Here is an 18,492-nt window from a genome sequence, read left to right on the forward strand (position 1 = left end):
ACGCTAATGGTTTTATGTAGGTACGCGAAAACCCGCCGCGTAACCTCGGATATAATTCGGAGCGTCGAGGAGCACAACTCCCTCCGGCGGTTAACTTTGTTTTCCGCTTTCTTGCGTTCCTTTTTGAGCTTTCCTGTCGCCGCGCGAAAAGTGCAGCGGGCCGCGCGTCATGAAAGTTTGAGCGTCGCGACGCCGATGCTTGTTGCATGCCGAGGTACGGGACCATTACGCCAGGGGAAAAAACGGAATCCAAACGAGTGCCCATTAGATCTGACGTTTTTGCGACAAAGAGTCCTTTGTCGCAAAAACAAAAAGAGGAAACCAAAGAGGAAAAAAATAAAAGGAATCAACCGATGGAGTTCCTCCGAAGCGCTGCTTCTACTTCGCAGACCTTTCCGCGAAAGGAATCGTCCCCTTAAAGAGGAGAACTTTCCGGAGATCCTTCGCCGGATTCATGGGTCCTGGAAACCCGTCGGGATTTCCTTCCTTTCTGTCTCCGAGAGACATTCGCCGGATATCCGTCCAATGACGCGGGGCGTTACGCAAGGGTGCAAACCAGGGTCCGGTCATCCCGCGACTCGGAGCTTCTTTCGAATCCTGGAGGAAGTAGTGGAAGCGATTGAAGGGAATTTCGTTTTCTCGAAATGGCTCGCCTAGGGATCCGCCAAGGAATTGGACTTTCTCGTTCAGCTCCGGAGACTTCCCCTCGTTTCGCTTCCTTCCGGAGCCATCTCGATCTATACATGACGGCACTCCGATCTCGCTCTTATCAAGTGTCCATATTAAAAGCTTCTAGACTAGCTGGATAACCATTGAAGCAGCTTTTAACGATCATCCTTTCTCTTCCAGTTCCATTGGTCAACGTCAGCGCGGTGGAGGGCGCAACCGTCGAACTACCCTGTGACATCTCCTCGGGTAGGAACGACACGCTCTCCATGGTTTTCTGGTTCAAGGACGAGGCGGGTGCATCGCTCTACACGTAAGCCCACTTTTCTTCAACTACCCATCGATACACACCGTCTTTCAAGGATTAAACCCCCCTGGGAAGAGAAATTAGTAGAACGAACAATAGAGGCTTTACAGCCCCGTAACGTTAACCCTTCCGCACGTCCACCGAAGACCTACCCTTGTATCCCGAAGAGTCCTTCGCCCAAGACAGGTGCCCTATTTAAAATTCATGATTTCAATCAAATTTCAATCCTCCAATTATGCCCCGGGTATATAATCTCCACGGGGGAAGAAACGATATTCCGCGGAATAAAGAGACACTCGTTCCAGCGTTACCCTGAAAAGTAATTAACGAATTAAACGATCCGTTCGTACTAATGGCTGGCGCGGCGCTCTGCAAGTTAAATGAGAGCCGGTAAACGTTTCTTAAATTCAAATTTAGACTCGATATGTATGCTTCTTAACGAGATACCCGCTCGAGGCGGTCATTTAATTCCGGGGTATCTCATAGCCCGTTACGCGTTCGTTTTTCCCGAATTACTGCCGGCGGAGGGTTGCCAAATAATTAGCGCTCGGTGTTTCGAGTTTCGCTCTCGGAGAGGATGGGAGAGGCGGCTAGTGCCTCCTGGAATCCTCGGGGTTGCACCGTGATGCACGGTAAAATCCATCGGTAACTCCCAAAAAGCCGTTTGTCCCCCGTCGGGAGAAACTGGGGACCAGGAACTGGACGATATTAAACGTCACCGCGTGCTCTCGTCGCTACTTGCACTTCCGCCATGAAATTCCTTTATGCATTCCACCCCTGTGGGTCTTGTCACCGGGACCGGAACCGGAAGCGGCCGAGGCGAGATGCGAAATTCTATCGCCACGTCCGGTCGGCGCCGAACGAATTCGGAAGTCGGTAACCGTTTGTCGGCATTCTCTGGATTTAATTAATTGCCCGCCGAGCTAATTCAACGTTTCATTCCCGTTGAGCTTAAACAATTAATTTGCAAGCGTCAAGGAGAAGCGATAATCAACCCTTCATTCGAGGTCCTTTTAATCGGACATCCATACACCGCTCGGAAGAGAATTAATTAATCGATTTAATTACTGTAATTTCTTTCAAGCGTAAATAGATAATGAAGACATGCATTTATTTTTCATCTAGCTGTTTTATTCATAGATTTGAATATTTTTACACGAATTCGCGCGTGGAAATGGTGTTCTAGTCCCAGAATACATTTGCCTGGTTTGCATATCGAGTGCCGCTGTTCCCGACTTTGTTCGCGATAGTGCTCGAAGTACCGATACATTGATATCAGCAAGGTAATGAGTTCGGGCCGCCATTAATGATGCAAGATAATTGATAACGAACAACGTGGGTTAACGAAAGAGTCATATCTCCGGTATCGGATCTCGATTTGTAATCGATAATGCCGGCGACTCTTTCATTACCGCATCGATCGCTGCGACGCGATGGAAGGATTTCCCGCAATGGTGGGCGCGTCTTTGCGATATTTTCCAATTTTTTTGTTTTTTTTTTCTCCTCCCTCGATATCGCTTCGTGTGCCTGGTCCCTTTCCGTCTTCCCACTGTAATTTGCAATCGGCGAACTTTCGCAATTAAACTTCCGGGCCGACGGCAGAGCTTCCGAGCGATACCGGAGGTGTCGCTGGTGGAGGTCCAGGTGGGGCAGAGGGGTGTCGCGTTCGAGGGTTGTTCGGTAGTTTTCCCGGGGCGAAAATCGGGAAAATCGGGAAAATCGCGAAACACTCGGGTCGCGCGTACGAGCGGCTTTTGTTCGCCGACTCGTTCGCTTTTTTACGGGTTTACACGCACGAAAACCGCAGAGAGAGAGAAGCGGGGCGATAAAGCACCAACACGCGCGAGGCGACGTTACGACTCTGGAATCTTTCGAATTCAATTACTCCGTTTTGCCAGTCCCTTTCTTTCCTCTCTGTCGATAACACCCCCAGCGAGAAAATAAGGTCCCAAACGTAGGGCAGAAATTTCCCAAGCAACACAGTCCACGGTTACGATGTAACCATTGCTCGTGGCTTTGCAAAGCGTAACGCAACATAGGTTCCACATGTAGGTACAATTTACGTTACTATTACTGTAATGTGCGTACGTGAAAATATGCTCGTGGGAAGTTAAAAATAAAGGGTGCGAAAGGGAGCAGCGGTTTCTTTTTTTTTTGTTTTTTTTCCCCGAGGGAAATGCATCCCGACGACAACGATGACGTTTCGACGAGGTGAATGAAAAATCCGAGTGGGCAGATTCTCGCACCCTCGGGCGTCAAATGGAGCCCGAGGCTGAGCTACGAACAGGCATGTGGCATGTAATTATGGCGTGTCAATAAATTTCAATCGGGCGTCCGCTCGATGTTTCCGAGATTCGCGGAGCCAGCTTTATCGGGGGATAATTGATAACCGCTCGGCGAGCCTGCCTTGCCGCATTATCGACGAGGAGTGTCTCGGCCGGCGAAGGTAGTCTCCTGGGAAACTGTCGTCCATGCTGAATATTCCCGCTTTATTAAAGGAAATAATTAAAGGTGTTCGCCCGATCGTCCTCCGCTTTTTCCCCGCACCTCTCTCTCTCTCGCACCTCCTTCCGGATAATGAACTTACCACGGCTCTCGATTGCAGACGAATTTTAATCGATATCAATTTCAGCCCTTCCTCCCTTTGAGCCGCCGCCATTTCTGCCGGATCCCTTATTACCATTTTATATTCGAACGGGCCCCCTGCGGAAAGTTTGTCCAATCATCCCGCACGTCTCCCTCGGACGGGGAACTTCTCGGGAAGTACTCCACTCCCTCGACGATCACTTATACATGTATATCGGAGAAAGATCTTAAACAAGAACTGGCGAATCTTTCGCAGAAGGGCCCTTTTGCGAAGGTTCGAACCCCCGACGGGAGTTCAATGAAATATATTTATCCCGAGAAAGGGTTTCGCGTAATTCCACTCCGGCGGGTATTCCCCCAACTTCGACACCTCGGCGGTCTCATTAGCCGGGGAAATATCCGAATACGGGGAACACGTGAAGGTGTTGCGTGCAGGAGAAGGATCCCTAATTATAACATACCATGCGAAGGAAGGGGCACCCTGGCTATGCCACGAAACCCGCCTCTTCTACTCCCTACACCGACACATCGCATTCTATCGTCTCGTGTTATCAAACATTTATACCACGGCGTGCAACGCGCGATCTTCGCACACGCATGCACGCGCGTGTACCCCCGGCTCGCTCGAGTGCCCTAAACACGCCGCCGTCCGGGCAGAAGGGGTGCACGCATGTAATTGCGTGCAATTTTACACCCGAGTGCTCCCTACATGACACGGGGACACGGAAACTCGATAACAATTACAAGGCCGAATTTTACAGGTCATTTGAAAACGAGATTACTCCGCGTGGTAAATCACTCAAAGCCGGGTATGGATTTCGAAAGAGCCGATCGTATCGGAGGCGAATCCGTTGTTACGATATCTTGCATAATTATTTAACGCTACAGACCAAATTGCCATAAAATGAAATGTTTACAATCTAACGTTAATTGGGAAACTGGTCGCCGGTCCTTCGTGATTACGGATATTGTTTCGTCGGATTACTCATTTGGCTCCATTCCGTGGAAAACTCCTGAAGATAAGGGTGGACGAATTTTCCCCCTTTTAGAGCCTTCAATTTTATGCGCGACATACGGGGATATGGTGGTAACGTTAATATTTTACGTTTATTACTTTAACTGGAGTTTTACGACGCTCTTAGACCAGAAGTCGCGGTCCTCCATTTTTCCGAGGAAAATGATCCCCAAGAGGCGGAAACCGAATCCAATGTGTTATTAATTTCCCATAAACTCCACCATGTGGAGGAACTAAGGAATCGACGATTTTTCTTTAAATTTCATTTTTTATCATTTTCTTTAATTACCCACGTGGTGGCTTTTGTCTCTCGTCGTGCCACGTTGCGGATGGGCGCGGCGATAATTTCCAAGTTTACTCCTTTTTTTCTTCGTTTTATGGACAATAAAGGGAGTTGATGGGGTCGCGGGGTTCCGCGGATCCCCCCGTCGTTTCTTCGGGCCGACGCCTTCGTCGCGACGCCCGGATCCAGGAGGAACGCCGTCGTTGGCAGGTTTGCGATAACACCGACATGACATTACCAAGGCTGACTGGCGAATCCGCATGAAATATAATCGAACGATCCCATAAATTTGACGGCGCTCTTTTAGACGCTTCCTTTCTTGGCCCCTGCCCCTCACCCAGCGTCCCGACGCCGAGCAAAGCCGTAATAAGGACGACGCGCGATAAACTCGGAGTCCTGGGACTAAAAGGGAGCGGGTTAGGGATTTTATTTAACTGCGGAAATTCCAGTTAGGCCTGCGGTTTGGTGGAGGAGTCGGAACGCGATAACGAAATTTGCCACTCGATCTTTACCTTTATCTCTCTTCCCTTTTACAATATCTTATATGAAACGACGTCTGAAATCATTGCAACGTTTCTCCATTTCAGTGTATGAGAAAAATAAGCAGTACCAAACGCGTAAGGGCATTTTGCATGAAGAATAATAAGAAATAACGGACAATATTTAGTATTTCTCTTCGACTCGGAAGTTTCACTTCTAACGTCGCGTCGATGTCTTCCGGGATATCTTTTGAATGATTCGTCATTAGAATGAGAAAATTGAGACGGTCGCTACTTTTCTGGAGGATCGGGGAAAAAAATGGCAAGATGAGCGTTTGCACGCTCTTGCCGGAAGAGGCGAAGTGCAACGAGGCGAAGAGGTCGGCAAACGACGGAAGAGTTCCCCCAGGGGTGGCTTTCTCCCGAGGGAGGACGGAGAAAACCGCGCCGGCCGGCAGGGTGGCCTCTTCGGGGATTGTCGAGGTCAGGGCTGGATTACGGGGTGAAATTGTCCCAGGGGCCCCGGAAGCCGCGGGGTTAACTCCCTTGCATGCCCTCGGGGTTGATCTCGGACTCGGGGTTGGCACCACGTGATGTATGGCTTTGCTTTTATTTGTCTCCGAAAACCCTCCCCCGAGGCACGCGATCGGAGCACGAACCAAAACTGTCACCCCTAACGATGAGTACCGTGGAAACTTACCCCAACTTAGTTTTACACCGGTTATATTTCCCCTAATCCCTCGGAGATCTCCCTTCATTTGAATTCAAGGGAAAATGAAAATGGTAACTTACGGTCGAACATTTTACCGCGAAATTGGATGGAATGGGAAAAGTGGGGGTGATCATTTGTCGGTCACCCCTTCATCGGCGTCTTTCTTTCTTGACTAGGAAATTTTGTCGAAACGAATTGGACGATCGTCCTCACAAATTTCCAGATAGAAGAGGCACGAACGTAAACGAATTTAGACGTAGAACGTGGGAATTGCAAGTCCACGCATCTCGGGGAATCCTCATCTCCATTGTAACTCTCATAAATCAGCGGCGTTCGCTTTCCCGCGGCAGTCCTGACGTAGGAAACCCTTTGCATTACATGGTAAATAAGCGGTAACTACGGCTAACCCCCATCCATAATCAAGCAGGGGGTGGCCATTGGGGGTTGGTAACCGTGGCGTGCGAATTCCTGGACTCCGGGCCCTCCACCCATGAAAACCACCCCCGACGGCCGTCTCGGCCGGAAAAGATTATAGAATTATTCCGCAATTCCGATCGCCCGATGCACTTCCGGGCGCCGCTGCTTCCCGGCTTCGAAAGCTTCCGGAGGACTCCCTGAATAAAAATCGGATTTTCTTCGAACCCTCGCGATCGAACTTCATCGATCGCTCTGAGGATCTTCATCGGCCAACGCACCCCTTAAACGTAATGGGAGATTCTAACTCATTTCCATCGATAATTATCCACTCCTAAGCAATTACCAGGAATTACGAGCGTATATTTCACATCCCAATGTACATTTCGTCTCTCCAAAATCGAAATAAATTCCTAGTTTTGCATTATCTTTGGTGCTATACCGCGGGCAGGATCGATCGACCCGGTGGAGTGGCGGGCGATTATCGTTACTTTTCCTCCCATGAGAAATGTCGGTCTCGAAATCGGTCCATCCCCCGGTGTACCCTTGACGTAAAGCTCCGCCCCGCGTCTGCGGAATCCGCGTGTTGCAGGACGCGGAGAGGTGTCATGGCGGCGGCGAGCACGATCGTAAGGTGGCGGTAGGTTCGCCGGCGGAACGGTTTGTAGGTCGGTCGTAAAGGTTTTACTGCGTTCCTTGCACAGGGCTTCGAAAAAGCTCGTTCCCTCGCCGTTGCGACCGGTAACCGTCGGAGGTGCATGCGCAATTCTCTTCAGGGTACGACCTTCTTCCGGGCGCCCTTTCTGTACCTACACGACCTAAAGTCTAACCTCCTCCACTCGCGGCTGGCGGCCGACGTCGTTATTTCGAAACGCGAATCGCAAGAGAGGTTCGCCTCGAACGCCGCACCAGGTCGAGCTCCCGGAAGGAGTTAGGTGCATCCCGGAACCCCGGTCCCGAGGGACCCGGGAATCCTCGCCTTGCGTTTCCCACGCGAGGTCGCCATCTTGCTCACCTCTTTTTAAATGCATACTTCCGGAAATTCTTCACCCTCCGGGGAGCCATGAATCTTCTCCAGAGGCGATGCACTTTCGGATCCGAAATCGTTAATCGGTACCCCATATGTTTTAATGAAACCCCTAATTAAAGATAAAGCTCTGTACCGCTTACATCCTATCGAGATGGCGAAACTTCTTAGCGTCGAAACATAAAAGGGTTATTACCGGGGGAAGAAGTTCCCATACAAAGTTTGCTCTTAAAACGCTTGAAGGCTCGGGTATGACCAAAAGGTGGACATTTTCAACACTTGTTGAAATTAAGTTGTGCAGAATTTTCTGAGCGACATTTTGAAGGAAATTAGCTTACCGTGGCCAAGGAAAGTCGTAAAAAAGGGAGGAAAATGTCCCGTGTTGGACCGGAAGGTAGCCGAAATCTTAAAAACGGAGATAAACGTCGAGACTGATATGATACCCGAAAAATAAATACGTTTCCGAAAATCTGCACGCGAAAGGTGTTCATAATTGAGACTAGGGTGGGACCTCTGCATCAGCGGGTAAAATATACCCGAGGAGAGCCGAAGATGCAAGGTCCTCCTCCGCCACGTCTCGGCTAATGAGCGAAAGGAGAAAATGGACGAGCGACGACGTAACTCGATCCACCGACATCAGAGGGATATTCAGGCGACGTAGTTGGCCGTGTGTCAGGTCGGGGGAATTTATGCACCTTTCACCCGTGCGTCCCGGGAGGTCCACCCGAAACTTTCCGGAGAGCTTAAAGAGGGGTCGGCCGACCTCTCCAACAAACCCAAAAGCCCGGAGCATAACGCCGAACGCGTTGCCAAAGTCACGCGGAATGACACCCGGGGGTGGTAAGTGCGAGTGGCCACGTATACGGTACCCCGGAACCCTCGAGGATGTCGATGCATCCCCTTGCACCCGGGTCTCGGGCCCCCAAACGTCCCGTTCACGATAAACTTCAATCCAGACACCAGCCTGCCGATCCAATACGCCCCCTTATTAATTAATATCTCGCATTGACTTCAAGTAGAACCCCCTGAGAGTCCTGGACTTCTGGGGCGCGCATGAGAATCCCGACAGCTATGGATTTGTCAAAAGTTCCAGGGCTCGATTCGTGCTCGTTCGTTTCCTGGTGCTCGGGGGCGTATTAACTCGCGGATCTCGCGAACCGGTGGGGAATAAATTAGATAACAAATGGTAATTACAGAGCGTTAGTGTAGTTCGTCCACTTAACGTGAAAGGTTGTCGTTGCAGGGGTCCATTCCTTTGGTCGCGTGACCAGTACCGCCGACTCGGACGCACGTAACGTGCGGAAAATTCAGGGAATGCCGACTCTCTGCAGAATGCCTGCCCTCGGTCAAAGGGTGCCCCCGTGTATCCCCATAAATACTTTCTGACGTTTCCCCGGGATTGGTCGGTGTTCCACCCCTATTTCCATCCCTGTCGCGGTGAAGTGGCTCGACACGGCGTACACGCCTACACGTGTACCACCATCGATTCGAGGGTGCTTTCCCGCCGCGCTCTCCGTACCGTGTACGCCATAAATAATTGTCGCGACCCCGGGTGTACCCGCGTGTACGCAATCGCGACTACCGACTCGTTCGCGGACGCACCGCCCCTTCCGGAAGCGGGACGCGGCCGATTATGCACCCCGACGCCCATAGGGCGACGCACCCCTCCACCGATCGGTCCGTACCCTTTACGGATCGATCACGATCCCTGATACCCCATGATCGTGTCCACCCTCGAACGACCGAACCGATCTGCATCTCGTGAGCAAATCTCATTGCTCTGCTACAGTTTGTTCACTAAGCCCAGAAACGAGTACGAGCTCAAATGAAATATTATAATAATAATATAATTAATAATTACAACGGATGCGTTGCACTAGACATACCTAGATTCGTGGATCCCTTTGGCCTCGATCCAGGGTCTTAGATCGCCTCGCGTACGGTAAACCTTCGACGTGTCGAAAATATCTAGGGTGATGATCCTAGATTACGCGAGGCGTGCCGCACATTAACCCAGTCCTGGGAGGGAACAAATTGACGAGAGTGCACCCGCGATACCCTGCACGTACACCCCACTGCGGCGGAACTTACGACCCCGAGCGCGCTCCCTTCAAGGAACAACCCCGAAGATAACGTAATTCGAAACAGCCTCCTTAATCTCGAATATGAACGCCACTTGCCCGACACAATGGTTCGATCGATCATTCTTGCAACAAACCACCTAGATACCACCGAAGGTAGTATCGACCTCGACCTCGCTCCCACCGACCTTATCTATCTTATCCCGCGTGGAAAAATGCTGAAAACTGGCCTGACATCGCCGAAAGTCGAAGCGGTCTTCGAATAGACGCTTTGATCAGGCACTGATTAGAAATTCACTCCAATGGCATCCAATTTGATATTAATCCTTAATGACTTTTATTAAGGATCGTTAACATTTAAGTTTTTAACCCGGGGTCAACTTGGATGTTTACTTTAATCTGCGGTTAGGTAATCTCGGGTCGAAGACGTTCGAGATGTTTAGTCCTGACTTATCGGATTCTCTCTTCCGTCTCGGATCGACTGGATGATATTTTAGCCAGAGATATCAGTCGGGTTCGTTAGCGGCTCAAAGTAACTATCGCGGTTTCCTTATTTGGAAAATTCCGCGTCAGGGGGTCCTGTCCGCGGAAAATCTCCCTCGCGGTTCGCTTAACTCGAAAGCTCGCGCGGCCGTCCGGTCGCCTCCAGACGTCGCCGAGGGTGGTTACCCTTAATTAATGAGCGACGGATCCTCCGACGAAAGCTCCTTCGGAGGGGATGCGCGTTAGCCGGAGCACCTCCGGCTTCTCGTCATCCCCGGGAGGGCAGGACATCGCGAGCAGACGCGGGGAAAATTGGACTGCGGTGATCTTAGGGGTGGAATCGCGACCGCACTTACGTATCTCCCCGGGCCAGAATTAATTAAGGGGTTGACAGCTCTGCGGTGGTGCGTTGCATTTGTCACGGGAACGGGAACCGATGTTAACGTGCAAGTTTCCCGAGGTTGCCCGCCGTTTCCGCTAATACGACGGATGCTTTCTCGCGCCGCGCGGCACCTCTCGGCCTGATACCGCGTATCAGCTCTGCGGCTCGCTTATTACAGGAAACACGAGTAAACTCGCAGTACGGAATTAAATCCGTCCCCCTCAGATCATTAAATTCCACGCGTCATCATTTTCGTCATTCCCACGAGGCGATTTGCCACGTTTCGTGTACCCCATGTAAAGCAAATCCGGCGACGACTATAATTGCGATAGGAGCTATTTCTACGTGACATAAAATTCCGCGGTCCTCTATTTGGTCCGCGAAGATTTCATTAAAAAACCTTTTTTTTTTTTCCGCCATCCGGAGGAGGGGATATTCGTAGATTTTCGTGAAAGCACATCCGGAAGTTCCGAGTCCGCCTGAGCGGCGGCCACCAGGGCATTGTAGCAGTTATTGGATTTTAATAGAAATAAAAGTAAAAGTCCCCGGAAAATGGAGTAGACTGGAGTAATTGAAAAATCTGAAAACACGTTGAAATTCCGATCCCGCCGGTTTGCCGGGCAGGTGCGAAGGTGTCTACTTTTTGTGGGATGGAAACTTGAACGGTCAATGGCTCGGGAAAATTCAGAGCCGTGTTCGCGGGTGTAAATAAATCCCAAATGCTCGAACGCCCACTTTCCGCAGTCCTCCGTTGCCTCCCCGTTCGTACGCCCTTCGGGCCGGGCCGCGTAAACGTTTTTCACGGCAATAAGTACAAAGCATTTTTTCACGCGCCATGCAACTGCCTCGGTCGTACCTATGGAAAATAACTGTCTTTTGAGGAACGGGATTTGTTGCACGACCGCTGTTCTACGAGTCGCAGTAAAAGAACGTTTATAGTGCTGGGGAATAAACACTGCGAAGAGGGTGGAACGTCCGAGGGGTTGGAGCGAAATCGCTGCCGTCCATCTCCATTTAAATCGAGCCGCTCGACTTCTTTTGTTCGAAAGGGTGGACGAGAAATGGCGGAGGAAAAAAGAGGACCCTCCATATTACCGATCGGGCCCTTCCCGGATACCGCTCGAGAATAAAGAAAGTGCAAGGGAGAGGATGCACCCTCGAGTCCCGACGACCCTTTGTCCGGGCCCGATCTTTTTTTCGACCCCCTCGACCGAGGGATGACCGATCGATACCCGATGCCTCGACTCCCTTGACTTCCTTTTTTCCTACAATCATTCCTGCATTATCGTCCTTCTCTTCGCGGGCCACTCGGGCCCTCCAGGCGCAAAAAGCGACCCTTCGGGAAATCTTTGTCTTCCGATCGACTTCCTCGACCCCTTTGATATTTCGTCCCCGGCTCTCGTCCCTTCGTACCTTCCCTCGAAACGCCGAAGAATCGAAAAGCATTCATCCGAATGAAATGAAAGGGAAGGGAAAAAAAAAATTCAGCCGACTAGGTCGCACCTTTTCGTTTTGCACCTCTTCTTTGATCCCTCGTTCGCCTCCTCGCTTTGCACCCATTCGCAGCCGATCTCGCAAGTACGCAATTGTCGCCGATGTTGAGATACGGTTGCGCAGGTCGCACCTGCGGCATGGACGGGCTCACGTTTATGCAGGTGCACAGAGTGCACGGGGTGCAGGCATTCGCCCGTATTTACGAAGGCAAACGTATCGGGGGACGTTTACTTTTCGACCGGTCAGCCCTGATGCTTTATAGGGGGAATATTTCAAGCCGCACATTCGCCGAGTAAATAACAATTTGGCCCGTTATTGGGGGCGCCCGTTCGTGAAGGATTCGGCCCGATTAATCGCCTGCACTTAATGCAAAGAATTACCGGACCGACGCATCCATTCCAAGCTCCGCCGGCATTGCTTATTTCGCCCCGAAAGAACGGCTCGGTCTGGGGTTAGGTTTCCGTTTCCGCAATTAACAGGAATTCGATTCGCCTACGATACATCGGCCCGAAAATCGAAAAAAGGAAGGGAATTTCATTCGATCTTCCGCGCCGATGCATCACCGGCGGGGAGACAAGAAAAAAAATCCCGTTTCGTTGCTGATAATAAATTCACTCCCTGTTTCCGGAAGTGCCCGACCGCACCCCTCCTTTTACAATGTGCTCCTATGAGAAATCGACATTTATTTCTACGTCAAGTTATTCGATCTACGGATGATTTTATCTTATTGACAGCGGGCAATTGCCCCGTTAATATTTTAATCAAGCTTTATTTTGCTCCGTCCTGTCTTTGGAGATTAGTACTACTTTGACGTCAGAAAGACTGATCAGCTGATCCAGGCTGTGTTAAAGTCATCACCCTCGCGTTGATTCGTGGCGTCGTCCCTGCGGTTATTATTTCCAATGTCGCCCTCTCTAACCTAGTTTCTTCTTTCCTCTGGAGCCTTTCCCTATATCTCTAGCTTGCTCTTTCTCCACCTTGCGGCTCCCCTCGCGTATAAGCTCATTCAGTTTTATTGCAGGATATCCCGAGAGCGCTCCGTTCGTCCGGCAACGGTGCTCATTCTCCGATAACGTCTATCCCTTCCTTCCTCCTTCCTTCATAAACTAACCAATATGGCGAGCTAACGTTACCGCTTTCGAATTTTACGAAGCTCCCGACAAATTGACTCCGTCTTTCCCTCGAAAACCTCCTCCTCGTTTTCTCCCGATTAAAATATTGCCCAACCGAGTACTATGCAATGGATTGATGATACCATTCCATGAGAGAGTATTTAAAGAAACAGTTCAAAAAAATATAACAAACTCCGAAATCATGGAAATTTGCTTCTAAGGTCCTAAGATTCCCGATAGGGACTACTTCAGGGTACGCGCATCGTTAAGTCTGGCTGGCAAACAAGATTTAACCCTTTCACGCCACTTCCTAGGGTCCCGAAAGTTCCCCGGGAGCAATGCGTGCAGAATGGAACTACCCCTTTCTCGTCCCTTCTCGACCGCCCAGAAGAGTCGCCTAACCCTTTACCTCCCAGTCAGGGCACTCGCTTTGATCTTAATTTCCTCGGACGAGGGTCTTTTTGAGCCATGCACCTCAGGAAACCGACGTCGCTACCGTGGCGAGTGGAGGCTGAGATTGGACCTCCTACGTGGCCATCTCCCTCGTCGAGCTCCTCTAAGCCAGAGGGAAGGAAAATTTCAGACGAGAAAGTCCTACCTGTAAATAATTGTTAACGTCCAGTGAACCATGCTCTACATTCGTCTCCATGTAAAGTAACAAATGGAACAGTATTTGGCTAATCCCGATGTAGTTACAGGAACGTCAAACCCAAAGAGGAGATAGGGGTGAAATTTGGGGGATGTTTCCGAATCGCACTATTTTCTCTCTTTTTTTTTTTGTCACGCAGCTGAAAGCTGCGCGACTAACAATTTCGGTGAGGCAACTGCTGTCACCCGACCGCATCGGGGCAAGTGCAATTGGCCGGAATAACGTAAAGCGCAGCTAAATCGAGGGAAAAATTGGAAAACGGAGGCGAAAGTATCATATTCATATCCTACCATTACCCGTGTATCGAAAACACTGTATAGAATAATCGAATCCGTACAGGGCGGGGAAATTCACGCGCGATTTCCCGCGCGACTTCGGGCGCCGCATTCGTAAAACGATAACGTATGAACGTCCCTGTCGTAAAAAAAAAAACATGTATGAACATATACCCACGTAGTATTCCCGTCCCCGATAAAACTGGGGCTCTTCAAAAGGAATACCGTGAACGCAAATCCCTCGAAAAAGGAATCCCCACCATCATGTACAGGTCGAAGATTCAGTACGACATTATGAAATTCATTCAATGAAATTCTCGCAAATCCGTCGCGAAGCCGGATCGAAGCCGGATCGATGCGGAGTATCGCGATCGCGTCCGCGCACAGCAGGGGTGGCGTTAACGGGGTGAATGGAAATTTGGGATGACCGGCGCACAGGGAGGTCATTCGGCACTGATTTTAAGCACCGCCAGAACATTCGCGAGCCGGTCCACGAAACTAATCCCATTAGTCAGAGTGCGGATCGACTCGAAAATGGACGAAGCGCCACCGAGATGGATTGCTCGTCCAGCGGGGTGGCCGGTGAAAAAAATTGATTTCGGCCGAGCGGATCTCGCGGGAGAAACGGCCACCCCGTCGCGCCGGACAAAACATCCCCTTTGGACGAAAGCGCTGAAAGGGAATTGATAGATTTATAGGGCGACCATATAGGTTCCAATATAAAAGTATTATAGATGCGTTGAGGGTGGTTTGCAAAAAAGAAAGAGCGGGGGTGGGATCCACCCCGCGGGGAGGGGGAGGAAAACATTTCTCCCTAGGACGCGATGACGGACGAGCGATCAGTCGCCTGCGATTTGTTCTCCCACCCTTCGATGCTTACGGGAGTGGAGAAGAAATACGAATCGGGGGAACGGGCAGAGACGCATAAAGTGGAAGAAGGGGGGGGGTGAGAGTTATACCGGGAGGGTAAAAGAAAAGGAAAAGAAGAAGGCATTAGATTAGAGCGGAATGGTGGAAATTAAGAGGCGCAAATGAGGAGAAAGGGGGCACAGGGGGAGGGGCGCGCGAGGACGGAAGAGGAGAATTTGGAGGGAAAAAGAAAAATTGGACGGACCGAGGGAGGCGAGAAAAGGAAAGGGGAAAGAACTAGGAGGGAAGATGGTGGGATGCAAGGGCGAGGACGGGTGGAGACGGAAAATCTGCAAAAGATATTAGCAGGAGAGAGGGAAAGAAAGAGGGGGTCGGGCACGGAGGTGGAAACGAGATGAAGAAGAGTGGTCCAGACTGTGCTCCGGAGTCTGCTAATCGTAAAGCCGCCCCCATCCCCGGTATTATCCTTATTACAAGGGGTGCGCATTAAGGTCCTCGAGCCCGCGATCCGCGCAGCCCTCTTCGAGCATTAATTCTCCAGAATTCATCTTACGCCCGGTAAAACGTTCATGTTTTCGGCTGCAAAGTGGATCAGCCTCCGCGGAGGCCCTTCCAGTCCTCCCTCTCCCCGAAGGGGGGTTAATTTGACAAAAACTACCACCGAGGTGATTAAAAGGAAAACTCTAATGGCTTTGCAAACTCGACGCGCACGATAAGTCTCCCGAATCCGCAATTCGCGCAATTTGCGGAATTTTGAGCGGCCTCTTCCGAACAAAATTCCCTCCGCAGCGGCGAAACGTCGGCGGTGAATACTTCGTCCAGGACACGACCCCATAGGTGGAGCACAGGGTAATCCCGGGGAATTCCCGCGCCGTAGTAGTCTCCTCTCCGGGTGGAAAAAAAGATGTTAATAATAAAAATACAAGCCCTCTTCGGGGACTCGGACGAGGGCGAACATTACGCGAATTACGCGGCACCTGCAGTCCACTTTTACCCCGGCCCAGCTATTTACCTCGCGCAATTATATCTCGGCCGCGCAAATCCTTTAAACAAACGCAAAACGCCCCGAGGAACCTAATTCTAGGGGGAGCAAAAAAGGGGCGCTCTCCGGGATGTCGGGGGAGAAGCCGAGGAGAGGAGGAGTCGCGTCGACCCGGTCCGGCAGAAACGGGAGACAAAGAGAGAAGGAGACAGAGACGGGGCGACCGAACTCCAGGGGACTCGGGGAGGAAGCGGAGGAATACATCCCTCGCAGGACGAGGGCGCGAGGGGGGTGAAAATAAACCCGGAACTCAAAACCCAAGAAGGGCGGAAAGAGAGGGCGAGAGGCGAACGGGAGGGAGATAGAGGAAGAAAAACGAGCAGACGGGAGTGCCCCGGAGGAGAAGGTATCCCGTGAAATACGCTTCAAGGAGAGGGATGAAAAGGATGCGTGGAAAAGCCGCAAGGGAGAGAAATCCCGGCCTAGGGTGCGAGCCGCGAAAGGGGGAGGCGGGGAAAATTGTACAAAGCGACAGTGCGGCCCTGTTAAGTAGCCCGCGTATACGCAGTACCGAATTGAATTAGGAACTTCCGGTTAGCACATGCACGAATTTGCATAAATGCCGCCCCGCCGAGCCCCCGGTGTCCGCCGTGGGGGTGTCCTCCTCGGTGTTCGCGCGTAAGGGTGCCTCCATTATGTCGGTGGTGCTCGCTCCTTGCCGGTCCTCCGGCGCTCCGCACCACCCTGTGCCCGATTCTTCCCCCACCGCCTACCCAGTGCCCCCTCCCGCCCTTCTTCATCCCCATTCCTCCCTCCACCTGCACCCCTGTACCGCACTTCCGCGGCGAAAGAGAGCCGCGACTGCCACCGGCTATTACGAGCTTTCGAGCTTTCCTCCGCGGAGCGTTTCGCCCTGGAAATTCCTCTCTGTATTCGCGTTAACGGCCGGCCGTATTATCACGCACCCATTGTTTATGTTTATTGCTCGGGGGTCTCTTTGTAAGGGGGAGAGGGCCGTAGTTTGGCGAATCTCCCCGGATGTTCCTCTCGAGCACGACTGCGATGCAATCGGGCGTCCCGCGAAGTCGGCCAACTTCAAAATCCGATTCCAACTCCGGAAGATGTCTCTCGCGAGCGATGCCGCACTGACGGTTAATCGATAATTGCGTTTCGGGTAGTATAAAGCCTTTTGATGCTACGACTCGTGCATATGCATAGGATGCGAAACCGGAGGACGCCGCCGAGGGGAGGTGCGCGCTTTGAAACGAGTACCGACGTTTATGCCCCCTCGGCCGCGGATCGCGCAAGCACGCGGGTAACGCCATTGAGGTTTTTTACGCCGACGCCGAAATTGGTGTAACGCGACGCGTCGTTTCTGCGTAAAACGCAGGCACGGGGGTTGAGGAAAAAGTACTGGCCCGACATTTTCAAAAAGTCATTATTCTTTGTTGCCGAAACGTTTAATCCCGTGGTTAGGAGAAACTTTTAGGAGCTTTTAAACCACCGGACTTGAAAGCGCGGTTGGGACTTCTCGAAAAGGCCGGCATTTCGTTATTGTTCAACGCCACCCACTGTACCCCCCTCTCGATGCGCGGTCGATTCAAAGGACAGCTTTCGACTTCGTTTCCCGACTCCCAATTCATGTATTTCAAATCCTGTTATTTCCCGGAACACTCATTCCATCGGGATTTATCCGGCAATTTTTTCGCCTTCCATGTTTAAACGCGAAATGATTTTCACGAGGGAAACCTCGAGCGAGCGTGACGTAATTGAAGAGAGCACCGAGGCATTCACCATAATTGCAACCCCCCATAGGAATGGAATAAAACAAAATCACTGGCGATAAAAAGTTGCTTAATTTCCATTACGCGCTCCTCTGACCGTATATTCACCGATTTACATTAATTACCGCATTTTGTCTCCACGGGTCGAATAATACACTCGGCCCGGGAAAATCGATACTACACGAGCCGCAAAAACGATGTACGCGCGATTGTAACAAAGGTTAATCTCGCTACGGCAGATAAAAATGATACGATTTCGCTCCGCCGCGAAATGAAACGTACAATCATCTAGGAGTAATTAATCTTTCAATTGTTTCCTCCCTCGTTCTCTCCTAACGCGTTTAAAGGAGATCGTCGAACGTCGCGTTAACTCGATCCCCAGGAAATCCGGACTGATGACATTTAGTGGGGGTAAAAAATTCAGTACAACCCTTTCAGTGGCCATTGCTCACGGCGAGGACGGGTGTGCCCGAATTGGCTGCAGGATCGCCGACGCTTATCCAAAGCCACCCTCCTGCGCTCGTCCTCGCGCATCCCCTCGTCGGGTGTTCCTATTTCCTGTATCGGAACACCCTGAAATATTCATGAGACCACCGCTCGGATTGTTAAACTTTAAACCGCCCCCGCCGCGAGCACAACTTCCCGGCGATGCCGAACCGACATGTATGTTTCAGTAGAATTGGTCCGGATATAATCCGATCCTCGTCCCCTGGCGAACCACCCCCCAAAACCTGTCACACCCCCCGGGGAGGTTGCAGTCCCGTGAGTAGGGTGAATGCGAGTGGGTCAACCCTAAGTAGGGAAATCCCGACCCACCCCGACTTCTCCATTTCGCGGGCTCTTTCCAACCCCTCTTCGTGTCACGTTGCTCTTGTGGATCTTCTTACCGCA

The 18,492-nt window shown here is 51.1% G+C and overlaps 1 protein-coding gene across 1 annotated transcript in view; it reads left to right on the forward strand.

Moving 5' to 3' along the window:
* LOC105702433 (nephrin) overlaps positions 1-18,492 on the forward strand; it is a 187,413-nt gene that overhangs the window by 73,388 nt on the left and 95,533 nt on the right. The window contains exon 2 of the mRNA XM_012429999.2: positions 850-979. Coding sequence (XP_012285422.1) covers positions 850-979 — 130 coding nt within the window. The remainder of the gene's footprint in view (positions 1-849; positions 980-18,492) is intronic.

Source organism: Orussus abietinus, unplaced genomic scaffold, assembly GCF_000612105.2.
Source record: "Orussus abietinus isolate OABI.00-Male unplaced genomic scaffold, Oabi_2.0 scaffold17, whole genome shotgun sequence".
Lineage (NCBI taxonomy): Eukaryota > Metazoa > Arthropoda > Insecta > Hymenoptera > Orussidae > Orussus > Orussus abietinus.